This window comes from Xenopus tropicalis, chromosome 10, assembly GCF_000004195.4.
Source record: "Xenopus tropicalis strain Nigerian chromosome 10, UCB_Xtro_10.0, whole genome shotgun sequence".
NCBI classification, from domain to species: Eukaryota; Metazoa; Chordata; class Amphibia; order Anura; family Pipidae; genus Xenopus; species Xenopus tropicalis.
Window position 1 is genome coordinate 51,346,994 of NC_030686.2, and position 26,460 is coordinate 51,373,453.

A 26,460-nucleotide genomic window follows, 5' to 3' on the forward strand; every position below is an offset into this window, starting at 1 on the left:
GATGAGGAGAGTTGGGCCGGACTAGCAGAATGAAATCCTTGCGCACAACACACAGAGAGTAGGGAAACCAAGCTGGAGGAAATATGAAACAATTTTCCCGTTAATATTTCCATGGGATAAATGTGTATCCGGTACTTACTAACCCTCTGTGCGGGGCCGTAGCAACGGTCTCTATGGGAAGGGCTTTCCTTGCTACACATGGAGCGTTTGTTGCGTCCCCTTTATGTTTCAGGCTGAGAGCCGCTCCCTCCCAGTAAAAGGGCAGCTTTCCCATAGGCACACTGGGCCGGAGACATGACTGGATCCCTTCTGTCAGCCTGAGAAATAAAGGCCATATGCTCCCTGGCGCCTGGGGCGGAGCCTATAGAGGTGGCATGCTAATTAGTGCTGTGCTTGTCTTTTGTGCCCACAATTCCCCAGGGCCATCATCTTGCTGATTGGCTGCCAGTTCTGGTGCTGAATGGGTCGGCCTATATCCACGCTTATTTTGACTTCAATTAGATTTTTGCCTATTTTTTCTTGAAGTGTATGAACCCTATTATTGTGTCTTGCAGGTTCTATATTGGCTGTGACCGCTGCCAGAACTGGTTTCACGGGCGATGTGTTGGCATTCTGCAAAGCGAAGCCGACTACATTGATGAATATGTCTGCCCGCAATGCCAGTCCACTGAGGACGCCATGACGGTGCTCAGTCCCCTCACAGACAAAGACTATGAGGGACTGAAGCGCGTTCTGCGATCGTTACAGGTGAGGAATCCCAGTCGTTTGCTTCCTTGCGGGTGCGGGTGTGGGTGCAGGTGTGGGTGCCGGTGCGGGCGTGGGTGGGTGCGGGCGTGGGTGCCGGTGTGGGTGCCAGTGTGAGTGCGGGTGCGGGTGCTGGTGCCGGTGTGGGTGTGGGCATGGGTGCCAGTGTGAGTGCGGGTGTGGGTGCAGGTGTGGGTGCCGGTGTGGGTGCCAGCTGTGCATATACTGCCTGAGGGGCTTTCATGCCAGTTCCATATAACGGTTACTTGTGGGCACTGAAATAAATCCTCCTCCTTCTCTGCCCAACCTTCTCCTCTCCCGACAGTCTCACAAGATGGCCTGGCCTTTCCAAGAGCCTGTGGATCCTGTAGATGCGCCAGATTATTATGGAGTTATTAAAGAGCCAATGGGTGAGTAGCTGTGCCATCATGAGCCCATTTGCCCTACTCGGGGCTTGCTCATTGGGGAATAAATACAGGGAATATATAGAGAATTCAGCAGGAATGGCTGCTGGCTCTGTATTTGTTGTTGTGTGCCGGATCCATGCTTAATCCCTGCTCATTCTGTGACGCTGGGGGGTTCCATCGGGAGGGGCAGTTCTGTTTCTGCACTGGGAGGCAATTAGTTACAGCTCAGTTAACCCATGGGCTGGTTTATTGCCCTCAGCCGGGTTACAGGAACATAAAAGGAATTTGCTCACAAAGAGCCCAATTAGTGTTGCTTTTGGGTGGGGGCTTGTTAGTATCTGGGAAAGGGACAAATGGCACATTGTGTGCTGCTCCATAGGCTTCCGCATTACTGGGCTCCATCAGTCCTGCACCCTGGCACTGATTGGCTGCCTCCGCTTACACTGTGTTATTTATCCTTGTTTTTTATTTACCTGATGTGCATTGGGAGCCCCCAGCCCCTGTATGTTGGGATCCCCTGTCCCCCTGCCCATCGTGACCAAGGACAAGTGGCCCCCAGTATGGCGCTGATGACGCACTGCAACATGCAGTTATTCTGCCTTTTTTTTTTTTTTTGTTTCTTGTGCTTTTTTTTTTCCCACATTTCCTTTTTTGTTCTGCACGGCTTGGAATTTTAATTGATATGTGGTTGCCATGGCGTAATTACCCTAGTAACCAGCAAGCCCTTTGGTAGTCAGAATGGAGGGGGGCTAGGAAAGGAAAAAAAAAGTATGCAATATGAACAATATAATAAAAGTGAACCCTTCCAGGTAAACCAGGGCTGACACCTCCCGAAAAGTAAAGACTGGGCGGGTGCTAGGTACTTAGGCACCCCTAGTGATTCAACCCCAGGCTGGCACAACCCTTGGCAACCACCATACTGGTGTCCACAGCTCCCACGGGCGGCCGTATGTGGCATGCAGAACTCCTTCCCCCTATCTGTACTGCGCACATACCCAGTCAAACCAGCGCCAGTGGGACGCAGGGAGCGGGGTGCCCAGACAAATCAGCGCCAGTGGGACGCAGGGAGCGGGGTGCCCAGACAAATCAGCGCCAGTGGGACGCAGGGAGCGCGGTGCCCAGTCAAACCAGCGCCAGTGGGACGCAAGGAGTGGGGTGCCCAGACAAACCAGCGCCAGTGGGACGCAGGGAGCGGGGTGCCCAGTCAAACCAGCGCCAGTGGGACGCAGGGAGTGGGGTGCCCAGACAAATCAGCGTCAGTGGGACGCAGGGAGTGGGGTACCCAGACAAATCAGCGCCAGTGGGACGCAGGGAGTGGGGTGCCCAGTCAAATCAGCGCCAGTGGGACGCAGGGAGCGGGGTGCCCAGTCAAATCAGCGCCAGTGGGACGCAGGGAGCGGGGTGCCCAGTCAAACCAGCGCCAGTGGGACGCAGGGAGTGGGGTGCCCAGTCAAACCAGCGCCAGTGGGACGCAGGGAGCGGGGTGCCCAGTCAAACCAGCGCCAGTGGGACGCAGGGAGTGGGGTGCCCAGTCAAACCAGCGCCAGTGGGACGCAGGGAGCGGGGTGCCCAGTCAAACCAGCGCCAGTGGGACGCAGGGAGTGGGGTGCCCAGTCAAACCAGCGCCAGTGGGACGCAGGGTGCCCAGTCAAACCAGCGCCAGTGGGATGCAGGGAGCGGGGTGCCCAGAAAAATCGGCACCAGTGGGACGCAGGGAGCGGGGAGCCCAGACAAATGAGCGCCAGTGGGTTGCAGGGAGCGGGGGTGCCCAGACAAATCAGCGCCAGCGGGACGCAGGGAGCGGGGTGCCCAGACAAATCAGTGCCAGTGGGACGCAGGGAGCAGGGGTGCCCAGACAAATCAGCGCCAGTGGGATGCAGGGTGCCCAGACAAATCAGCACCAGCGGGGTGCCCAGACAAATCAGCGCCAGTGGGACGCAGGGAGCAGGGGTGCCCAGACAAATCAGCGCCAGTGGGATGCAGGGTGCCCAGACAAATCAGCGCCAGCGGGGTGCCCAGACAAATCAGCGCCAGTGGGACGCAGGGAGCAGGGGTGCCCAGACAAATCAGCGCCAGTGGGATGCAGGGTGCCCAGACAAATCAGTGCCAGTGGGACGCAGGGAGCGGGTACTAGAGGCTGAATGTGTCACTGTATTTCCTTTGCCTCCTGTAATGGTGAATGTGAAATTGTCCCTCCCGCTTGCCAGATCTCTCTACCATAGAAGAGCGGATAAAGACCCGATTCTACAAGAAGCTGACAGAGTTTGTAGCTGACATGACCAAAATATTTGATAATTGTCGTTACTACAATCCCAGCGATTCCTTTTTCTATCAGAGCGCGGAGGTTCTGGAATCCTTCTTTGTTCAGAAGTTGAAGGCTTTTAAGGCAAGCAGGTGAGTAGCACATTATTGGGGAGCTAGGGGATCCCCTTACCTGGGGGGGTTACAGCAAATGGGCTCAGGTTTCTCCCAACAACTTCTCCATACGTCATACACATTCCATGCTGCACGAAGGCTCTGCGTGTGTTGCCATGTTGCTTGCTGTGCCTGCCGGCCGTGCTTGCGCACCCTATCTGCCCGCTCGCGCCGCTGCCTTATTGCTGCTGCTGCTGCTGCATGGTTCCAGTGCTGCTTGTCATTCACCCGGCCCATATCTTTTCTTTTCTTGCAGATTGTGATACTTTTTGTCTGATCATTTTAACTGGAATTGCGCCCTGGATGTTGTCTCTCCATGGTTGTGTTTTGGGGTTATTTGTCTGTCTTCTTGGCATTGTTTAAAAAAAACAATACAAGTCTCCCCCACTCTCTCTCAGCACCATCTGTCTCGCCATGTTAAGCTCCACCCATTGGCGCCGATTGTCATCCTATAAGCTAAAGCCGTTCCCTGTGGCAGTACTGTAGTAAGGACATGTGGCCAAGTGCCTGAAATTGTATTTTATTGTACAAAAGTGGTGTTGCTCCTGAGTGGTGTATAACCCAGCACAACAGCTCCCTGGCCACCAGTGTACAGTGCAGAAACCAGTGTAAAATATTATATATTTTTGTACATATAATGTATCGTTTATTTGCAACCGTATCAATTGTGGAAATTCCTTTAGATGATCACTAAGACTTTTTCTTTTCCCCTTAATGTTTTGCCTGTCACCCCATATGAGCAGATATAAACGGTGTTGGCTTAACTGTCCACATTGGCGTGCCGGGGGACCCCTTTGGGCACAGCCGGGAGACCCCTTTGGGCACAGCCGGGAGACCCCTTTGGGCACAGCCGGGGGACCCCTTTGGGCACAGCCGGGGGACCCCTTTGGGCACAGCCGGGGGACCCCTTTGGGCACAGCCGGGGGACCCCTTTGGGCACAGCCGGGAGACCCCTTTGGGCACAGCCGGGGGACCCCTTTGGGCACAGCCGGGGGACCCCTTTGGGCACAGCCGGGGGACCCCTTTGGGCACAGCCGGGAGACCCCTTTGGGCACAGCCGGGAGACCCCTTTGGGCACAGCCGGGAGACCCCTTTGGGCACAGCCGGTGGCTCGTTTATGGCTTCCAATCTCTGGGCTCTTGCAGTGCCCTCTCAGCTGGTTTTAGCCCCCACATGTAGCTGATAGATGTAGGGCCATGCTGCTGGGTTTGTGGGGTTAACTCCCTTATTTTGTGTGTTACGCAGGTCTCACAGCAAGAAGCTGCAGTCTCCATCTTAATAGCATAAAAGGTAGAACCCCTCCCGTCAGTGCCACGCAGCTGGAATATTGCTGGGCGTTTTTACTCACTAGGTCCTGTGATGCTATAGGATTCTTAATTTGTCCAAAGGACAAAGCAGAGAAAAGTTGGGGTGGGGGGGGAATGTTTTTCTAGCCCTCGTTTTTGTCCTCAAGACAAAATAAAAAAAAAAGGAATAAGAATTTGAATAAAGAAGAAAAGCGCAATCAAAGCGATGGAGTCGGGAGCTCCATGGAAATGCCACGTCTGTTCTTCAGTGAAGAAGCTGGTTTAAAGTCCACATTGATACCTTCTGACTGTGTTTATTTATTGTTGAAAAGAGACACTTTTTTATTGCTGCCCTTGTTTGTCAACTAATTATTTTTTCTTATTAAAACAAAAGAAAATTAAGACAAAACAAAAAAAAAAAAAACCAAGAATTTGCCATTGGCCAAGCCTCATCCAGTTGCAGATTTGTCCCGCCTTTTCCCATGATTCCTGTTAGTAATGTACAAGACCTGTCTTTTCTTTCTATGAAAGGAGCTGCTATCTGTACAAAGGGGCACCCCCAAAACTGCCCAGTTGGCTCAGTGGGTTCAGAGTAAAGTTCATTTAGAATCAACCCATGATCTGGGGACTAGAGACTTGCGCAGGGAGGAGTCTGCCCGTCCCGCCGGAACAGAAGAGTCTATTTGAAGGTATCTTGTTTGTAAACATTTGTCAGATTAAACTTTTTTCCTTTTGTATTAAAACTCAGAATATGTATGTATATGAAACAAAATAAATGGAGATAACGGACGCTCCCTAGAAACATTGCAATACATACACAGAACCTCTCTTCATTTGGGAGCACTTTGCCATTGGCCAATCCCTGGGCTCAGATTCCCCCATTGCTGTATGTAAGGGAAATTACCTCTGAGCCATTGGCCAATCCCTGGGCTCAGATTGGAGGGGTTCCATTGCTGTATGTAAGGGAAGTTACCTCTCAGCCATTGGCCAATCCCTGGGCTCAGATTCCCCCATTGCTGTATGTAAGGGAAGTTACCTCTCAGCCATTGGCCAATCCCTGGGCTCAGATTCCCCCATTGCTGTATGTAAGGGAATTTACCTCTCAGCCATTGGCCAATCCCTGGGCTCAGAGCAGTAGAGGCCGGGGGGCTGCCGTCGGTACGAGCAGTAGAGGCCGGGGGGCTGCCGCCCGTACGAGCAGTAGAGGCCGGGGGGCTGCCGCCGGGACGAGCAGTAGAGGCCGGGGGGCTGCCGCCGGGACGAGCAGTAGAGGCCGGGGGGCTGCCGCCGGGACGAGCAGTAGAGGCCGGGGGGCTGCCGCCGGGACGAGCAGTAGAGGCCGGGGGCTGCCGCCGGGACGAGCAGTAGAGGCCGGGGGGCTGCCGCCGGGACGAGCAGTAGAGGCCGGGGGGCTGCCGCCGGGACGAGCAGTAGAGGCCGGGGGGCTGCCGCCGGGACGAGCAGTAGAGGCCGGGGGGCTGCCGCCGGGACGAGCAGTAGAGGCCGGGGGGCTGCCGCCGGGACGAGCAGTAGAGGCCGGGGGGCTGCCGCCGGGACGAGCAGTAGAGGCCGGGGGGCTGCCGCCGGGACGAGCAGTAGAGGCCGGGGGGCTGCCGCCGGGACGAGCAGTAGAGGCCGGGGGGCTGCCGCCGGGACGAGCAGTAGAGGCCGGGGGGCTGCCGCCGGGACGAGCAGTAGAGGCCGGGGGGCTGCCGCCGGGACGAGCAGTAGAGGCCGGGGGGCTGCCGCCGGGACGAGCAGTAGAGGCCGGGGGGCTGCAGGAAGCAGAACATACACTGAGACTGTACAGTAGCAGCTACAAATCCACTTTATTGTAGAAGTGAAGCAGTATTTCCCACGTAGCAGTAAATGTATTTACAGAGCTTCCATGATTGGCTGCAGGGGTAAGTCCCAGGAGTGAAGCCCCCCATAGCTGCTCTGCGTCACCCACCCTTCCTTTTGGGACTTGCATAGATATTTTCTGCTGCTTTTTTACCCCTTTCCTTGCTAAAGGGTTAATGTGATGAGAACTTGAGGTCTGACAGCAGCCAATCAGCTGGGAGCATGTACCCCTCTCTGCATCACAGTGGGCCGGCCCTGGCCAGCTTGCCAGGCTAGATGGGCTGCACCATTAGGCTGATGGGGGATGTACCAACTGTATTTCTCCTGCCCCTTTATTATATGGCTGGCAGGTTGGCCTGGGGTAACTGGCACATACCACTGTGTGAGGCAGAGGGGAGACCGGCTCATTCCGTGCCCTCTGCCATTCATGTGCATTTGGAGTGGGAAGCTGCCAGCACGTTGCGCCCCCTCCTACGGTTGTATCTCTGCACATAGCTGCTGCTCCTGATAATGCCATCGCCTGCCCCGAAGCGGCCCCCGACAATGTGCTGCATGGCCGCTGGGAGGGTCATTCTCTTCTGGTAAATCTGCCCCATAAGGATGTATCTGACCCCTGTGCAGAGCGAAACATGAGAGAATTACTGATGTTCTGAGTAGCGGCCCAGACCTGGCCATTCCCATAGCAACAGCCCCTGCTCTTGCCTTCACCCGCTACCCAGAATGCATCATTCAGTTGTAAGTATGTAGCTTAGACAAAAGGGTTAATGTAATGGCCCCCTGGCTTTATAAATACTGCCATACTGCCACCCTGTCCCTGGGTCACCTCTGGGTGTCAGCCTGCCCCCTCTTACACAGTTTTCTTATGAGGGATTGTGCCTACATGTTCCTGCTGAATTGTGCTTAGTACAGGGGAATCCCTATGTGCCATAGTTTTATGGTATCTCTCTGTACAGGCTATGAGCAAACTTAGGGGGCTGTTCCTGCTGAATTGTGCTTAGTACAGGGGAATCCCTATGTGCCATAGTTTTATGGTATCTCTCTGTACAGGCTATGAGCAAACTTAGGGGGCTGTTCCTGCTGAATTGTGCTTAGTACAGGGGGGTCCCTATGTGCCATAGTTTTATGGTATCTCTGTACAGGCTATGAGCAAACTTAGGGGGCTGTTCCTGCTGAATTGTGCTTAGTACAGGGGAATCCCTATGTGCCATAGTTTTATGGTATCTCTGTACAGGCTATGGGCAAACTTAGGGGGCTGTTCCTGCTGAATTGTGCTTAGTACAGGGGAATCCCTATGTGCCATAGTTTTATGGTATCTCTCTGTACAGGCTATGAGCAAACTTAGGGGGCTGTTCCTGCTGAATTGTGCTTAGTACAGGGGAATCCCTATGTGCCATAGTTTTATGGTATCTCTCTGTATAGGATATGGGCAAACTTAGGGGGCTGTTCCTGCTGAATTGTGCTTAGTACAGGGGGGTCCCTATGTGCCATAGTTTTATGGTATCTCTGTACAGGCTATGAGCAAACTTAGGGGGCTGTTCCTGCTGAATTGTGCTTAGTACAGGGGAATCCCTATGTGCCATAGTTTTATGGTATCTCTGTACAGGCTATGGGCAAACTTAGGGGGCTGTTCCTGCTGAATTGGGCTTAGTACAGGGGAATCCCTATGTGCCATAGTTTTATGGTATCTCTCTGTACAGGCTATGAGCAAACTTAGGGGGCTGTTCCTGCTGAATTGTGCTTAGTACAGGGGAATCCCTATGTGCCATAGTTTTATGGTATCTCTCTGTACAGGATATGGGCAAACTTAGGGGGCTGTTCCTGCTGAATTGTGCTTAGTACAGGGGAATCCCTATGTGCCATAGTTTTATGGTATCTCTCTGTACAGGCTATGAGCAAACTTAGGGGGCTGTTCCTGCTGAATTGTGCTTAGTACAGGGGAATCCCTATGTGCCATAGTTTTATGGTATCTCTCTGTACAGGCTATGAGCAAACTTAGGGGGCTGTTCCTGCTGAATTGTGCTTAGTACAGGGGAATCCCTATGTGCCATTTGGTGCGCCATACTGGGGGTAGCTCGGTAAGCCCCGGGGCAGAGAGGTGCCATTAGGTGCCCCATACTGGGGGGGTAGCTCGGTAAGCCCCCGGGGCAGAGAGGCGCCATTAGGTGCCCCATACTGGGGGGGTAGCTCGGTAAGCCCCGGGGCAGAGAGGCGCCATTAGGTGCCCCATACTGGGGGGGGTAGCTCGGTAAGCCCCGGGGCAGAGAGACGCCATTAGGTGCCCCATACTGGGGGGGGTAGCTCGGTAAGCCCCGGGGGCAGAGAGACGCCATTAGGTGCCCCATACTGGGGGTAGCTCGGTAAGCCCCGGGGCAGAGAGACGCCATTAGGTGCCCCATACTGGGGGTAGCTTGGTAAGCCCCGGGGCAGAGAGGCGCCATTAGGTGCCCCATACTGGGGGGGTAGCTCGGTAAGCCCTGGGGGAAGAGAGACGCCATTAGGTGCCCCATACTGGGGGGGGTAGCTCGGTAAGCCCCGGGGGCAGAGAGACGCCATTAGGTGCCCCATACTGGGGGTGTAGCTCGGTAAGCCCCGGGGGCAGAGAGACGCCATTAGGTGCCCCATACTGGGGGGGTAGCTTGGTAAGCCCCGGGGCAGAGAGACGCCATTAGGTGCCTCATACTGGGGGTAGCTCGGTAAGCCCCGGGGGCAGAGAGACGCCATTAGGTGCCCCATACTGTGGGGGTAGCTTGGTAAGCCCCGGGGCAGAGAGGCGCCATTAGGTGCCCCATACTGTGGGGGGTAGCTTGGTAAGCCCCGGGGCAGAGAGGCGCCATTTGCTGCCCCATACTGGGGGGGTAGCTCGGTAAGCCCCGGGGGCAGAGAGACGCCATTAGGTGCCCCATACTGGGGGGGTAGCTCGGTAAGCCCCGGGGGCAGAGAGACGCCATTAGGTGCCTCATACTGGGGGTAGCTCGGTAAGCCCCGGGGCAGAGAGGCGCCATTAGGTGCCCCATACTGTGGGGGTAGCTTGGTAAGCCCCGGGGCAGAGAGGCGCCATTAGGTGCCCCATACTGGGGGGGTAGCTCGGTAAGCCCCGGGGCAGAGAGGCGCCATTAGGTGCCCCATACTGGGGGTAGCTTGGTAAGCCCCGGGGGCAGAGAGGCGCCATTAGGTGCCCCATACTGGGGGTAGCTCGGTAAGCCCCGGGGGCAGAGAGGCGCCATTTGCTGCCGCATACTGGGGGGGTAGCTTGGTAAGCCCCGGGGCAGAGAGGCGCCATTAGGTGCCCCATACTGGGGGTAGCTTGGTAAGCCCCGGGGGCAGAGAGACGCCATTAGGTGCCCCATACTGGGGGTAGCTCGGTAAGCCCCGGGGGCAGAGAGACGCCATTAGGTGCCCCATACTGGGGGTAGCTCGGTAAGCCCCGGGGGCAGAGAGGCGCCATTAGGTGCCCCATACTGGGGGGGGGTAGCTCGGTAAGCCCCGGGGCAGAGAGGCGCCATTAGGTGCCCCATACTGGGGGGGGTAGCTCGGTAAGCCCCGGGGGCAGAGAGGCGCCATTAGGTGCCCCATACTGGGGGTAGCTCGGTAAGCCCCGGGGCAGAGAGACGCCATTAGGTGCCCCATACTGGGGGTAGCTCGGTAAGCCCCGGGGGCAGAGAGGCGCCATTAGGTGCCCCATACTGGGGGTAGCTCGGTAAGCCCCGGGGCAGAGAGACGCCATTAGGTGCCCCATACTGGGGGTAGCTCGGTAAGCCCCGGGGGCAGAGAGGCGCCATTAGGTGCCCCATACTGGGGGGGGTAGCTCGGTAAGCCCCGGGGGCAGAGAGGCGCCATTAGGTGCCCCATACTGGGGGGGTAGCTCGGTAAGCCCCGGGGCAGAGAGGCGCCATTAGGTGCCCCATACTGGGGGGGTAGCTCGGTAAGCCCCGGGGGCAGAGAGACGCCATTAGGTGCCCCATACTGGGGGTAGCTCGGTAAGCCCCGGGGGCAGAGAGACGCCATTAGGTGCCCCATACTGGGGGTAGCTCGGTAAGCCCCGGGGGCAGAGAGGCGCCATTAGGTGCCCCATACTGGGGGTAGCTCGGTAAGCCCCGGGGCAGAGAGGCGCCATTAGGTGCCCCATACTGGGGGGGGTAGCTCGGTAAGCCCCGGGGGCAGAGAGGCGCCATTAGGTGCCCCATACTGGGGGGGTAGCTCGGTAAGCCCCGGGGGCAGAGAGACGCCATTAGGTGCCCCATACTGGGGGGGGTAGCTCGGTAAGCCCCGGGGCAGAGAGACGCCATTAGGTGCCCCATACTGGGGGTAGCTCGGTAAGCCCCGGGGCAGAGAGGCGCCATTAGGTGCCCCATACTGGGGGGGTAGCTCGGTAAGCCCCCGGGGCAGAGAGGCGCCATTAGGTGCCCCATACTGGGGGGGTAGCTCGGTAAGCCCCGGGGCAGAGAGGCGCCATTAGGTGCCCCATGCTGGGGGTAGCTCGGTAAGCCCCGGGGCAGAGAGACGCCATTAGGTGCCCCATACTGGGGGGGGTAGCTCGGTAAGCCCCGGGGCAGAGAGACGCCATTAGGTGCCCCATACTGGGGGTAGCTCGGTAAGCCCCGGGGCAGAGAGGCGCCATTAGGTGCCCCATACTGGGGGTAGCTTGGTAGCCCCGGGGCAGAGAGGCGCCATTAGGTGCCCCATACTGGGGGGGGTAGCTCGGTAAGCCCTGGGGGAAGAGAGACGCCATTAGGTGCCCCATACTGGGGGGGGTAGCTCGGTAAGCCCCGGGGGCAGAGAGACGCCATTAGGTGCCCCATACTGGGGGGGTAGCTCGGTAAGCCCCGGGGGCAGAGAGACGCCATTAGGTGCCCCATACTGTGGGGGTAGCTTGGTAAGCCCCGGGGCAGAGAGGCGCCATTAGGTGCCCCATACTGTGGGGGGTAGCTCGGTAAGCCCCGGGGCAGAGAGGCGCCATTTGCTGCCCCATACTGGGGGGGTAGCTCGGTAAGCCCCAGGGGCAGAGAGACGCCATTAGGTGCCCCATACTGGGGGGGTAGCTCGGTAAGCCCCGGGGGCAGAGAGACGCCATTAGGTGCCTCATACTGGGGGTAGCTCGGTAAGCCCCGGGGCAGAGAGGCGCCATTAGGTGCCCCATACTGTGGGGGTAGCTTGGTAAGCCCCGGGGCAGAGAGGCGCCATTAGGTGCCCCATACTGGGGGGGTAGCTCGGTAAGGCCCCGGGGCAGAGAGGCGCCATTAGGTGCCCCATACTGGGGGTAGCTTGGTAAGCCCCGGGGGCAGAGAGGCGCCATTAGGTGCCCCATACTGGGGGTAGCTCGGTAAGCCCCGGGGGCAGAGAGGCGCCATTTGCTGCCGCATACTGGGGGGTAGCTCGGTAAGCCCCGGGGGCAGAGAGACGCCATTAGGTGCCCCATACTGGGGGTAGCTCGGTAAGCCCCGGGGGCAGAGAGACGCCATTAGGTGCCCCATACTGGGGGTAGCTCGGTAAGCCCCGGGGGCAGAGAGGCGCCATTAGGTGCCCCATACTGGGGGGGTAGCTCGGTAAGCCCCGGGGCAGAGAGGCGCCATTAGGTGCCCCATACTGGGGGGGGTAGCTCGGTAAGCCCCGGGGGCAGAGAGGCGCCATTAGGTGCCCCATACTGGGGGTAGCTCGGTAAGCCCCGGGGCAGAGAGACGCCATTAGGTGCCCCATACTGGGGGGTAGCTCGGTAAGCCCCGGGGGCAGAGAGGCGCCATTAGGTGCCCCATACTGGGGGTAGCTCGGTAAGCCCCGGGGCAGAGAGACGCCATTAGGTGCCCCATACTGGGGGTAGCTCGGTAAGCCCCGGGGCAGAGAGGCGCCATTAGGTGGCCCCATACTGGGGGGGGTAGCTCGGTAAGCCCCGGGGCAGAGAGGCGCCATTAGGTGCCCCATACTGGGGGGGTAGCTCGGTAAGCCCCGGGGGCAGAGAGACGCCATTAGGTGCCCCATACTGGGGGTAGCTCGGTAAGCCCCGGGGGCAGAGAGACGCCATTAGGTGCCCCATACTGGGGGGTAGCTCGGTAAGCCCGGGGGCAGAGAGGCGCCATTAGGTACCCCATACTGGGGGGTAGCTCGGTAAGCCCCGGGGCAGAGAGGCGCCATTAGGTGCCCCATACTGGGGGGGGTAGCTCGGTAAGCCCCGGGGGCAGAGAGGCGCCATTAGGTGCCCCATACTGGGGGGGTAGCTCGGTAAGCCCGGGGCAGAGAGACGCCATTAGGTGGCCCCATACTGGGGGGGGTTGCTCGGTAAGCCCCGGGGGCAGTGAGACGCCATTAGGTGCCCCATACTGGTGGGGGTAGCTCGGTAAGCCCCGGGGGCAGAGAGGCGCCATTAGGTGCCCCATACTGGGGGGGGGTAGCTCGGTAAGCCCCGGGGGCAGAGAGACGCCATTAGGTGCCCCATACTGGGGGGGTAGCTCGGTAAGCCCCGGGGGCAGAGAGGCGCCATTAGGTGCCCCATACTGGGGGGGTAGCTCGGTAAGCCCCGGGGGCAGAGAGACGCCATTAGGTGCCCCATACTGGGGGGGTAGCTCGGTAAGCCCCGGGGGCAGAGAGACGCCATTAGGTGCCCCATACTGGGGGTAGCTCGGTAAGCCCCGGGGGCAGAGAGACGCCATTAGGTGCCCCATACTGGGGGTAGCTCGGTAAGCCCTGGGGGCAGAGAGGCGCCATTAGGTGCCCCATACTGGGGGTAGCTCGGTAAGCCCCGGGGGCAGAGAGACGCCATTAGGTGCCCCATACTGGGGGTAGCTCGGTAAGCCCCGGGGGCAGAGAGGCGCCATTAGGTGCCCCATACTGGGGGGGGGGTAGCTCGGTAAGCCCCGGGGGCAGAGAGACGCCATTAGGTGCCCCATACTGGGGGGTAGCTCGGTAAGCCCCGGGGGCAGAGAGGCGCCATTAGGTGCCCCATACTGGGGGGGTAGCTCGGTAAGCCCCGGGGGCAGAGAGACGCCATTAGGTGCCCCATACTGGGGGGGTAGCTCGGTAAGCCCCGGGGGCAGAGAGACGCCATTAGGTGCCCCATACTGGGGGTAGCTCGGTAAGCCCGGGGGCAGAGAGACGCCATTAGGTGCCCCATACTGGGGGTAGCTCGGTAAGCCCTGGGGGCAGAGAGGCGCCATTAGGTGCCCCATACTGGGGGTAGCTCGGTAAGCCCGCAGGGGCAGAGAGGCGCCATTAGGTGCCCCATACTGGGGGGGTAGCTCGGTAAGCCCCGGGGCAGAGAGACGCCATTAGGTGCCCCATACTGGGGGGGTAGCTCGGTAAGCCCCGGGGCAGAGAGACGCCATTAGGTGCCCCATACTGGGGGTAGCTCGGTAAGCCCCGGGGGCAGAGAGACGCCATTAGGTGCCCCATACTGGGGGTAGCTCGGTAAGCCCTGGGGGCAGAGAGGCGCCATTAGGTGCCCCATACTGGGGGTAGCTCGGTAAGCCCGGGGGCAGAGAGGCGCCATTAGGTGCCCCCATACTGGGGGGGTAGCTCGGTAAGCCCCGGGGCAGAGAGACGCCATTAGGTGCCCCATACTGGGGGGGTAGCTCGGTAAGCCCCGGGGGCAGAGAGACGCCATTAGGTGCCCCATACTGGGGGTAGCTCGGTAAGCCCCGGGGCAGAGAGGCGCCATTAGGTGCCCCATACTGGGGGTAGCTCGGTAAGCCCCGGGGCAGTGAGACGCCATTAGGTGCCCCATACTGGGGTAGCTCGGTAAGCCCCGGGGGCAGTGAGACGCCATTAGGTGCCCCATACTGGGGGTAGCTCGGTAAGCCCCGGGGGCAGTGAGATGCCATTAGGTGCCCCATACTGGGGGGGTAGCTCGGTAAGCCCCGGGGGCAGAGAGGCGCCATTAGGTGCCCCATACTGGGGGGGGTAGCTCGGTAAGCCCCGGGGGCAGTGAGACGCCATTAGGTGCCCCATACTGGTGGGGGTAGCTCGGTAAGCCCCGGGGGCAGAGAGGCGCCATTAGGTGCCCCATACTGGGGGGGGTAGCTCGGTAAGCCCCGGGGGCAGAGAGGCGCCATTAGGTGCCCCATACTGGGGGGGTAAGCTCGGTAAGCCCCGGGGGCAGTGAGACGCCATTAGGTGCCCCATACTGGTGGGGGTAGCTCGGTAAGCCCCGGGGGCAGAGAGGCGCCATTAGGTGCCCCATACTGGGGGGGGTAGCTCGGTAAGCCCCGGGGGCAGTGAGACGCCATTAGGTGCCCCATACTGGTGGGGGTAGCTCGGTAAGCCCCGGGGGCAGAGAGGCGCCATTAGGTGCCCCATACTGGGGGGGGTAGCTCGGTAAGCCCCGGGGGCAGAGAGGCGCCATTAGGTGCCCCATACTGGGGGGGGTAGCTCGGTAAGCCCCAGGGGCAGAATGCATTGGAATATAGATGCCCCCCACCTACCTGGCTTGAGCTCCGGGCACGGCTTGGGGCAGGATGAGGTGTTCGCCAGCAGGATCTTCACTCGGAAGAAGACGCCGTCGGGGCGGATATAGAGGCGGTTGATTTTGTAGAGCCCGTCTCTGCCAACCAACAGGGTCACCAGGCGGCTGCCCTTGCCCACACTTTCCATATCCTGCACTATGCCATTCACCGCTGTTGGGCATGAAATAGTTACACGTGTGAGGCCCGGGGTGGGGAAGGGATTTCTGGCATACACAGGGTTAATGTCAGGGAGCAATGACACCTCCAGGTAAAGAGAGGCAGGAAGGGGCAGGGTTTAGAGCTGTGGGGCGGGGCCAGGATTGGGAACATGGAGGAGTATAGAGAGCATAATAAGGGGCCCAGAGCCTTGAGGGACCCCAACAGTGACAGGTAGGGGAGGTGATGGTGCTCCATTGTAGGAGACGCTGATTTGGGGAGTGGCACCCAATGAGGCAGGAACCCCCCCCCCCCCCGGGTAAGTGAATCCAATCTCCCCCAGTACTTACCCAGGTACAGAGCTCTGATTCTCTGTACTTCCTGCTCCTGGGCTGCTCTCTTTCCCATGGTCAGGCAGGAACCTCCCCCTGGGTAAGTGAATCCAATCTCCCCCCAGTACTTACCCAGGTACAGAGCTCTGATTCTCTGTACTTCCTGCTCCTGGGCTGCTCTCTTTCCCATGGTCAGACAGGAACCTCCCCCTGGGTAAGTGAATCCAATCTCCCCCAGTACTTACCCAGGTACAGAGCTCTGATTCTCTGTACTTCCTGCTCCTGGGCTGCTCTCTTTCCCATGGTCAGGCAGGAACCCCCCCCTGGGTAAGTGAATCCAATCTCCCCCCAGTACTTACCCAGGTACAGAGCTCTGATTCTCTGTACTTCCTGCCCCTGGGCTGCTCTCTTTCCCATGGTCAGGCAGGAACCTCCCCCTGGGTAAGTGAATCCAATCTCCCCCCAGTACTTACCCAGGTACAGAGCTCTGATTCTCTGTACTTCCTGCTCCTGGGCTGCTCTCTTTCCCATGGTCAGGCAGGAACCTCCCCCTGGGTAAGTGAATCCAATATCCCCCCAGTACTTACCCAGGTACAGAGCTCTGATTCTCTGTACTTCCTGCCCCTGGGCTGCTCTCTTTCCCATGGTCAGGCAGGAACCCCCCCCTGGGTAAGTGAATCCAATCTCCCCCCAGTACTTACCCAGGTACAGAGCTCTGATTCTCTGTACTTCCTGCCCCTGGGCTGCTCTCTTTCCCATGGTCAGGCAGGAACCCCCCCCTGGGTAAGTGAATCCAATCTCCCCCCAGTAACTTACCCAGGTACAGAGCTCTGATTCTCTGTACTTCCTGCCCCTGGGCTGCTCTCTTTCCCATGGTCAGGCAGGAACCCCCCCCCCCGGGTAAGTGAATCCAATCTCCCCCCAGTACTTACCCAGCTACAGAGCTCTGATTCTCTGTACTTCCTGCTCCTGGGCTGCTCTCTTTCCCATGGTCAGGCAGGAACCCCCCCCCCCTGGGTAAGTGAATCCAATCTCCCCCCAGTACTTACCCAGGTACAGAGCTCTGATTCTCTGTACTTCCTGCTACTGGGCTGCTCTCTTTCCCATGGTCAGGCAGGAACCTCCCCCTGGGTAAGTGAATCCAATCTCCCCCCAGTACTTACCCAGGTACAGAGCTCTGATTCTCTGTACTTCCTGCTCCTGGGCTGCTCTCTTTCCCATGGTCAGGCAGGAACCTCCCCCTGGGTAAGTGAATCCAATCTCCCCCAGTACTTACCCAGGTACAGAGCTCTGATTCTCTGTACTTCCTGCTCCTGGGCTGCTCTCTTTCCCATGGTCAGGCAGGAACCTCCCCCTGGGTAAGTGAATCCAATCTCCCCCCAGTACTTACCCAGGTACAGAGCTCTGATTCTCTGTACTTCCTGCTCCTGGGCTGCTCTCTTTCCCATGGTCAGGCAGGAACCTCCCCCTGGGTAAGTGAATCCAATCTCCCCCCAGTACTTACCCAGGTACAGAGCTCTGATTCTCTGTACTTCCTGCTCCTGGGCTGCTCTCTTTCCCATGGTCAGGCAGGAACCTCCCCCTGGGTAAGTGAATCCATTCTCCCCCCAGTACTTACCCAGGTACAGAGCTCTGATTCTCTGTACTTCCTGCTCCTGGGCTGCTCTCTTTCCCATGGTCAGGCAGGAACCTCCCCCTGGGTAAGTGAATCCAATCTCCCCCCAGTACTTACCCAGGTACAGAGCTCTGATTCTCTATACTTCCTGCTCCTGGGCTGCTCTCTTTCCCATGGTCAGACAGGAACCTCCCCTGGGTAAGTGAATCCAATCTCCCCCAGTACTTACCCAGGTACAGAGCTCTGATTCTCTGTACTTCCTGCTCCTGGGCTGCTCTCTTTCCCATGGTCAGGCAGGAACCTCCCCCTGGGTAAGTGAATCCAATCTCCCCCCAGTACTTACCCAGGTACAGAGCTCTGATTCTCTATACTTCCTGCTCCTGGGCTGCTCTCTTTCCCATGGTCAGACAGGAACCTCCCCTGGGTAAGTGAATCCAATCTCCCCCCAGTACTTACCCAGGTACAGAGCTCTGATTCTCTGTACTTCCTGCTCCTGGGCTGCTCTCTTTCCCATGGTCAGACAGGAACCTCCCCCTGGGTAAGTGAATCCAATCTCCCCCAGTACTTACTTAGCACTGATGATGTGTGTGTGCCTAGAGAGGGGGGGGGGATAGGGGGTGCTGGGGTTAGTGCAGGGAGGCCCCAGTACATTCCGGGGGGGCAGGAAGGCAAATACTCACCAAAGTCACTGTTGCAATAGGCCTCCCTCTCCCCCATGTCCCGGGGGCACTCGCCAGTGCACGTCTCCCTGCTGCCAAAGCCTAATAGGGATACATAGAGGTCATGTTAATGGGCGGGGGGGCAGGGGGGGGGGGGCAGAGTGGCACTAACAGGCCTGTGTAGGAGATGAGAAGGGGCTGCTGGAAACCCTCCCAACTCTGTCCAATGGGCTCTGGAAGAGCCAATCAGCTGCTTGGCACAGAGAGACTGCTAATTGCATCTTCATAGTAACGAGAGTTTCTTAATTAGGGCTTTGTGGCAGATGCACCAGCCCCCCCCCCCCCAGCTTGCCCTGCTATGTGCCCCCAGAGCCTGGCACTTTAAGGGCTCACTAGGGGGCTTTGTTGGGGGCTCACTGAGAAAGATCATTCTCCTCTTGCTTTGTTCATACCCCCCGCAGTACCATAGCCCCCCGTACCCCCCCCCGCAGTACCATAGCCCCCCGTACCCCCCCCCCCGCAGTACCATAGCCCCCCGTACCCCCCCGCAGTACCATAGCCCCCCGTACCCCCCCGCACTACCATAGCCCCCCGTACCCCCCCGCACTACCATAGCCCCCCGTACCCCCCCCGCAGTAGCATAGCCCCCCGTACCCCCCCGCACTACCATAGCCCCCCGTACCCCCCCCGCACTACCATAGCCCCCCCGTACCCCCCCGCACTACCATAGCCCCCCGTACCCCCCCGCACTACCATAGCCCCCGTACCCCCCCGCAGTAGCATAGCCCCCCGTACCCCCCCCCGCAGTACCATAGCCCCCCGTACCCCCCGCAGTACCATAGCCCCCGTACCCCCGCCCGCAGTACCATAGCCCCCCGTACCCCCCCGCAGTACCATAGCCCCCCGTACCCCCCCGCAGTACCATAGCCTCCCGTACCCCCCCGCAGTACCATAGCCCCCCATACCCCCCCCCGCAGTACCATAGCCCCCCGTACCCCCCCCCCCGCACTACCATAGCCCCCGTACCCCCCCGCAGTACCATAGCCCCCGTACACCCCCCGCAGTACCATAGCCCCCCGTACCCCCCCCCCGCAGTACCATAGCCCCCCGTACCCCCCCCGCAGTACCATAGCCCCCGTACCCCCCGCAGTACCATAGCCCCCCGTACACCCCCCGCAGTACCATAGCCCCCCGTACCCCCCCGCAGTACCATAGCCCCCGTACCCCCCCCCCGCAGTACCATAGCCCCCCGTACCTCCCCGCCTAGTCCCTGCCCCCCTGTTACCTTTTCTGCAGGCTGGCAGTTGGGAGAGAACACTGGAAGGGTGGCGGTTGGTTACCCATGATGCTTTGGTGAAATTGCTCCCAGCCTCTCGGTGTCTGGTACCGGGCCGGTTACTTTCCATTGGGTCGTTATTCTTGCTGCGTTTGTGGCCCTGGAGATTGCCCCCCTGGGGGGCAGCCAGAGAGCTTTTCTTCTGATGGAGCAGAGAGTAGGCGCTGTGGGGGGGTCCGGCCTGGGGCAGTTTAGCATTTCCATAGAAGTTCTGCCCCTCTGGTTGGGCCCCTGCTGGGAACTTCTCTCTGGGCCCAGTGTTATTGTCCACGGTGACTTTGGCCCTTGCCTTGGCCCCCCGGGGCTCCCTGCCCAAGCTCTCAGCCATCTGGGTCGGTGTGGGCTGAGCCGGGGGCCCTTGGGTGCTGGGGGGTGGCACTTTGGGCCTGACAGCTGGCGCCACAACAACTATGTTTAAAAAGAGAAGCAGAGACTTTTAGGGGGTCTCTGGGAAGTGCCCCCCATTACCTGCCCAGGGGAGTCAAACACTACCTGATGCCCCCCCCGCAGGAAATCGCTGCCATGCAGTTCTGTTACCCCGTAGCCCCCCTCCCATCTATTGCCCCAAACCTCATTGGAGGGCAAGACCTAGTGCTGTCCCATGGGGCCCCACCCACATCACATTCCTGCTGGGCACACACGGGGGGCAGGTTATTTGCCCCTGTATGGGGCCCCACCCACCAATATCATCCAGATGCCAATTGGGCAGGTTTGAAAATCCTGTTGGGGCAAGTGTGGCATTGGCTCTTGTGGCCCTTGCCCCTATGGCCTGTATTCCTGCATCCAGTCATTTGGGCCTGGGGCAGAACCACTGGAACAGCCCAATATGTGTGTGGCCCCCCCGGCCCCCTGTAGCCTCTCAGCAGGAAGCCCGGCAGTTGGCGCTGCCATGAAAGGGCCCTTTATACCCCAGTGATTCCCTGGGGGGGCAGCAGTGGCACAGCGGGGGAAGAGTTAACGAGGTGCTCTCCGCTTTGTGTATTGCCCCTCATGCCTGGCAGGGGGGGTATTTTTGGGGCCTGCCTTTGTGCTGGGGTCTGGCATGTTTGGGGGTTGCCCCTGGTTACAGATTGAGGCGGAGCTGAGACACAGGAGGAGGGGCCTGTAATAAAGAGCGTTTGTGTCTGTGCCGGGACTTACACCGACCAGAGAAATACCTTCAGCCCCTCTGCCCCCAGTACTGCCCCTCTGCCCCCGGCACTGCCCCTCTGCCCCCGGCACTGCCCCACTGCCCCCGGCACTGCCCCTCTGCCCCCGGCACTGCCCCTCTGCCCCCGGCACTGCCCCTCTGCCCCCAGTACTGCCCCTCTGCCCCCGGCACTGCCCCTCTGCCCCCAGTACTGCCCCTCTGCCCCCGGCACTGCCCCTCTGCCCCCGGCACTGCCCCTCTGCCCCCTGGCTCTGCCCCCGGCACTGCCCCTCTGCCCCCAGCACTGCCCCTCTGCCCCCTGGCACTGCCCCTCTGCCCCAGTACTGCCACTTTGCCCCCGGCACTGCCCCTCTGCCCCCGGCACTGCCCCTCTGCCCCCGGCACTGCCCCTCTGCCCCCGGTACTGCCCCTCCGCCCCCGGCACTGCCCCTCCGCCCCCGGCACTGCCCCTCTGCCCCCGGCACTGCCCCTCTGCCCCCAGCACTGCCCCTCTGCCCCAGTACTGCCACTTTGCCCCCAGTACTGCCCCTCTGCCCCCGGCACTGCCCCTCTGCCCCCGGCACTGCCCCTCTGCCCCAGTACTGCCACTTTGCCCCCAGTACTGCCCCTCTGCCCCCGGCACTGCCCCTCTGCCCCCGGCACTGCCCCTCTGCCCCAGTACTGCCACTTTGCCCCCGGCACTGCCCCCTGGCACTGCCCCTTGGCACTGCCCCTCTGCCCCCAGTACTGCCCCCTCCACTGCCCCTCTGCCCCCGGCACTGCCCCTCTGCCCCCGGCACTGCCCCTCTGCCCCCGGCACTGCCCCTCTGCCCCCTGGCACTGCCCCTCTGCCCCCAGTACTGCCCCTCTGCCCCAGTACTGCCACTTTGCCCCCGGTACTGCCCCTCTGCCCCCGGCACTGCCCCTCTGCCCCAGTACTGCCACTTTGCCCCCGGCACTGCCCCCTGGCACTGCCCCTCTGCCCCCTGGCACTGCCCCTCTGCCCCCTCCACTGCCCCTCTGCCCCCGGCACTGCCCCTCTGCCCCCGGCACTGCCCCTCTGCCCCCTCCACTGCCCCTCTGCCCCCGGCACTGCCCCTCTGCCCCCTGGCACTGCCCCTCTGCCCCCTGGCACTGCCCCTCTGCCCCCTCCACTGCCCCTCTGCCCCGGCACTGCCCCTCTGCCCCCTGGCACTGCCCCTCTGCCCCCTGGCACTGCCCCTCTGCCCCCTCCACTGCCCCTCTGCCCCCGGCACTGCCCCTCTGCCCCCTGGCACTGCCCCTCTGCCCCCTCCACTGCCCCTCTGCCCCTGGCACTGCCCCTCTGCCCCCTGGCACTGCCCCTCTGCCCCCTCCACTGCCCCTCTGCCCCCGGCACTGCCCCTCTGCCCCCGGCACTGCCCCTCTGCCCCCTCCACTGCCCCTCTGCCCCCTCCACTGCCCCTCTGCCCCCGGCACTGCCCCTCTGCCCCCTGGCACTGCCCCTCTGCCCCCTGGCACTGCCCCTCTGCCCCCTCCACTGCCCCTCTGCCCCCGGCACTGCCCCTCTGCCCCCTGGCACTGCCCCTCTGCCCCCTGGCACTGCCCCTCTGCCCCCTCCACTGCCCCTCTGCCCCTGGCACTGCCCCTCTGCCCCCTGGCACTGCCCCTCTGCCCCCTCCACTGCCCCTCTGCCCCCGGCACTGCCCCTCTGCCCCCTGGCACTGCCCCTCTGCCCCCTGGCACTGCCCCTCTGCCCCCTGGCACTGCCCCTCTGCCCCCGGCACTGCCCCTCTGCCCCCTCCACTGCCCCTCTGCCCCCGGCACTGCCCCTCTGCCCCCTCCACTGCCCCTCTGCCCCCGGCACTGCCCCTCTGCCCCCTCCACTGCCCCTCTGCCCCCGGCACTGCAAGACGTTGGGAGTGGCTGTTATATAAGGATATATGGGGCACCAATGAGGAGCAGTAGCCTGGGGGGGGGCGGGCAGTTCTAGTAGGAAGTGAGTGGTCCTGAGCCTAATTCCTTCCCCACCAGCCAGCGGAACAGCACATTAAATAGAAACTAATTCGAGAGAGGCTGCCTGTTGCTAGGCGTGAGTCTGCAGGGAAACGTGCCATGGCCCAGGCCTCTTCATTGCATTTGCTTAATGGCAGAAGCCATAAAACTTGCCCTTGTGGCTACCAGCCGTGTTGCCATGGTAACAGGAATCATTTGCCAAACAATTTACAGTCTATTTTGGGCCCCTATTTGTCAGATTTACAATCTACTGATTTATTGGCTTAGCTGCCTCTTATGTGCCCCCCACCCGGCCCCGTGCTCCCCCCCACCCGGCCCCGTGCGCCCCCCACCCGGCCCCGTGCTGCCCCCACCCGGCCCCGTGCTGCCCCCCACCCGGCCCCGTGCTCCCCCCCACCCGGCCCCGTGCGCCCCCCACCCGGCCCCGTGCTCCCCCCCACCCGGCCCCGTGCTGCCCCCCACCCGGCCCCGTGCTGCCCCCCACCCGGCCCCGTGCTCCCCCCGCCCAGCCCCGTGCGCCCCCCGCCCAGCCCCGTGCGCCCCCCCACTCAGCCCCGTGCGCCCCCCACCCAGCCCCGTGCGCCCCCCACCCAGCCCCGTGCGCCCCCCCACTCAGCCCCGTGCGCCCCCCACCCAGCCCCGTGCTCCCCCCCACCCGGCCCCGTGCTGCCCCCCACCCGGCCCCGTGCTCCCCCCCACCCGGCCCCGTGCTGCCCCCCACCCGGCCCCGTGCTCCCCCCACCCGGCCCCGTGCGCCCCCCATGACGGAGACACAAACACTTCTGGGAACTGAAAATCGGAAATTGCAAAATAACATTGGAAAGCCCCTCCCCCATGTTGCTGAACTACAGTTCCCAGCATCCCCTTTAGCTGAATACGCCCAGACTGGTGTCCCTTTTGATCCCTTTAACAAAGATACAGGTGGAATCTGGGGGCAATCTGGGTCCCCTGGGGGGAGAGACCCCCCTGCCCTGAGAGTTGCCCCCCAGGAGATTGCTATTTGCAGAGAACGGGATCCAAGCAGATATTTAGCCCCCCAAAACCTGGATCCAATGAGCTGTGTCTCCCCCCCATGGATCAGATGCCCCACCCACTTACCTGGCATCCCAGCAGCAGGGGGGGCACAGGTGGCACAGAGGGAGAGCAGAGTCAGTGCTGGGATCATGGTGCCCGGGGGGGACTGACACCGACGCTGCTCTCCCCTCCCCTCATGTAATGAGGGGGCAGCCCCTTCCCTAATAGCCTGACTGTCTGCCTGCGGGGGGCAAAGTCTCACTCAGCTCCTGCTCCCCACTGCCCCTCCGATTCTCACCCCCAGTATCTCCTTTCTGATTGGTGCTAAATATTACCCCTGGTGGCAAGGGGATGGCACTGGGGCCCAGTGGAAAGAGATAGGAGGGGCCCTTCAGCCCATAAGCATTCAGTTGCCCCGCTGTGGGGGGGGGGGAGATTGGATTCACTTACCCAGGGGGGGGGGTTCCTGCCTGACCATGGGAAAGAGAGCAGCCCAGGAGCAGGAAGTACAGAGAATCAGAGCTCTGTACCTGGGTAAGTACTGGGGGGAGATTGGATTCACTTACCCGGGGGGAGGTTCCTGCCTGACCATGGGAAAGAGAGCAGCCCAGGAGCAGGAAGTACAGAGAATCAGAGCTCTGTACCTGGGTAAGTACTGGGGGGAGATTGGATTCACTTACCCAGGGGGAGGTTCCTGCCTGACCATGGGAAAGAGAGCAGCCCAGGAGAAGGAAGTACAGAGAATCAGAGCTCTGTACCTGGGTAAGTATTGGGGGGAGATTGGATTCACTTACCCAGGGGGGGGGGTTCCTGCCTGACCATGGGAAAGAGAGCAGCCCAGGAGCAGGTAGTACAGAGAATCAGAGCTCTGTACCTGGGTAAGTACTGGGGGGAGATTGGATTCACTTACCCAGGGGGGGGGGTTCCTGCCTGACCATGGGAAAGAGAGCAGCCCAGGGGCAGGAAGTACAGAGAATCAGAGCTCTGTACCTGGGTAAGTACTGGGGGGAGATTGGATTCACTTACCCAGGGGGGGTTCCTGCCTGACCATGGGAAAGAGAGCAGCCCAGGGGCAGGAAGTACAGAGAATCAGAGCTCTGTACCTGGGTAAGTACTGGGGGGAGATTGGATTCACTTACCCAGGGGGGGTTCCTGTCTGACCATGGGAAAGAGAGCAGCCCAGGAGCAGGAAGTACAGAGAATCAGAGCTCTGTACCTGGGTAAGTACTGGGGGGAGATTGGATTCACTTACCCAGGGGGGGGGGGTTCCTGCCTGACCATGGGAAAGAGAGCAGCCCAGGAGCAGGTAGTACAGAGAATCAGAGCTCTGTACCTGGGTAAGTACTGGGGGAGATTGGATTCACTTACCCAGGGGAGGTTCCTGCCTGACCATGGGAAAGAGAGCAGCCCAGGAGCAGGAAGTACAGAGAATCAGAGCTCTGTACCTGGGTAAGTACTGGGGGGAGATTGGATTCACTTACCCAGGGGGGGGGTTCCTGCCTGACCATGGGAAAGAGAGCAGCCCAGGAGCAGGTAGTACAGAGAATCAGAGCTCTGTACCTGGGTAAGTACTGGGGGAGATTGGATTCACTTACCCAGGGGAGGTTCCTGCCTGACCATGGGAAGAGAGCAGCCCAGGAGCAGGAAGTACAGAGAATCAGAGCTCTGTACCTGGGTAAGTACTGGGGGGAGATTGGATTCACTTACCCGGGGGGGGGGGTTCCTGCCTGACCATGGGAAAGAGAGCAGCCCAGGAGCAGGAAGTACAGAGAATCAGAGCTCTGTACCTGGGTAAGTACTGGGGGGAGATTGGATTCACTTACCCAGGGGGAGGTTCCTGCCTGACCATGGGAAAGAGAGCAGCCCAGGAGCAGGAAGTACAGTGAATCAGAGCTCTGTACCTGGGTAAGTACTGGGGGGAGATTGGATTCACTTACCCAGGGGGAGGTTCCTGTCTGACCATGGGAAAGAGAGCAGCCCAGGAGCAGGAAGTACAAAGAATCAGAGCTCTGTACCTGGGTAAGTACTGGGGGGAGATTGGATTCACTTACCCATCAAATACTGACACCCAGTGGTCACAATAGGTTACTACAATATATACTATGAATGGCACAATGTATAAATTGGTCAAATACTGACACCCAGCGCCCACAAAGCGCAACTGCAACAGAAACTGGCTTTGGGCACAAGGAGAGCAGCGATTCCATGGGGGGGGGGGGGGGGCAGGAGGCCAGTAAAGCGGTGTCTGTGTGTAGGAGGCGCCGAGATTCGGGTTTTAGTGGCACAGATACGGGCACTGCCCCGGCCCCGCTACCGCCCAAGCCCCCCCCCGGCCCCCCCCCGGCCCCAGCAGCCCCCGCAGCCCCCGCAGCCCCCGGGGTCCAGGTCCCATTTCCCATAAGAGAAGAGATGAATGTGAGGCGCAGGTGTATTTGGCACAAAACAGGTATCCGTGCGACCCAGATGGGACTCGAACCCACAATCCCCAGCTCCGGAGGCTGATGCCTTATCCATTAGGCCACTGGGTCAGCGCATGTCTGGCAGCTTCAGCAGCGCTTCTTCTTCTTGACTCCACCTCCTCTAGCCCCGCCCACACGCCTATTGCGTCACTTCTGCCTCAGAGAAGGGGGCGTTGGCAGAATGGGGTTTGGAACGCACCTTGGAACGCACCGCGCAGCCGCATGTTCCTAGGCTTTTAACTACTTCCTGTCACTGCAATGCGCATCATTGTGTCCGCTAAAGTCTAAACCTGGGCTTATAGTTCCCCCCACTTCTTGCAATGTGGTACCCCACTAATCATGGTTGTCAATTGGATCCCCGCTCCCTGCTATATGGGGGGCACTGACCCCTGGGCCGTTGGATCCCCGCTCCCTGCTATGTGGGGGGCACTGACCCCTGGGCCGTTGGATCCCCGCTCCCTGCTATATGGGGGGCACTGACCCCTGGGCCGTTGGATCCCCGCTCCCTGCTATGTGGGGGGCACTGACCCCTGGGCCGTTGGATCCCCGCTCCCTGCTATGTGGGGGGCACTGACCCCTGGGCCGTTGGATCCCCGCTCCCTGCTATATGGGGGGCACTGACCCCTGGGCCGTTGGATCCCC

At 60.5% G+C, this 26,460-nt stretch overlaps 2 protein-coding genes and 1 non-coding gene across 10 annotated transcripts in view; 1 reads left to right on the top strand and 2 right to left on the bottom strand.

The window, feature by feature from the left end:
* Nucleotides 1–5,666, top strand: part of bptf (bromodomain PHD finger transcription factor) — a 47,775-nt gene extending 42,109 nt beyond the window's left edge. For 6 of the 8 annotated variants that reach the window (XM_031894244.1, XM_031894249.1, XM_031894248.1 and 3 more), the window contains 4 exons: nt 555–747; nt 1,070–1,154; nt 3,359–3,545; nt 4,812–5,666. In XM_031894244.1, coding sequence (XP_031750104.1) covers nt 555–747; nt 1,070–1,154; nt 3,359–3,545; nt 4,812–4,845 — 499 coding nt within the window. In that variant the 3' untranslated portion in view covers nt 4,846–5,666. Of the gene's footprint in view, nt 1–554; nt 748–1,069; nt 1,155–3,358; nt 3,546–3,822 lie in introns of all 8 variants that reach the window. The other 2 variants (XM_031894246.1, XM_031894251.1) reach the window with 1 other exon arrangement.
* A 994-nt stretch (nt 5,667–6,660) lies between these two features.
* Nucleotides 6,661–23,717, bottom strand: c10h17orf58 (chromosome 10 C17orf58 homolog). Its single transcript, XM_031894253.1, has 5 exons — nt 23,444–23,717; nt 19,171–19,629; nt 17,907–17,987; nt 15,103–15,294; nt 6,661–7,307 (listed from the first exon to the last, which is right to left on the bottom strand). The coding sequence occupies exons 1-5, from the start codon at nt 23,508–23,510 to the stop codon at nt 7,120–7,122; spliced, it is 987 nt and encodes a 328-aa protein (XP_031750113.1). The 5' UTR covers nt 23,511–23,717; the 3' UTR covers nt 6,661–7,119.
* A 2,097-nt stretch (nt 23,718–25,814) lies between these two features.
* Nucleotides 25,815–25,887, bottom strand: trnar-ccg. Its single transcript has one exon. It is a non-coding gene; the product is annotated as a tRNA-Arg (tRNA).
* Between the last annotated feature and the right edge of the window lie 573 nt (nt 25,888–26,460).

Coding starts and splice junctions, on each gene's coding strand:
- c10h17orf58 (XM_031894253.1), bottom strand. CDS start 23,510: ATGATCCCAGCACTGACTCTGCTCTCCCTCTGTGCCACCTGTGCCCCC. Junction 19,630..23,443: donor CCCTGCTGCTGGGATGCCAG/GTAAGTGGGTGG, acceptor TTTTAAACATAG/TTGTTGTGGCGCCAGCTGTC. Junction 7,308..15,102: donor GTGCCCGGAGCTCAAGCCAG/GTAGGTGGGGGG, acceptor CGCTCTGCACAG/GGGTCAGATACATCCTTATG.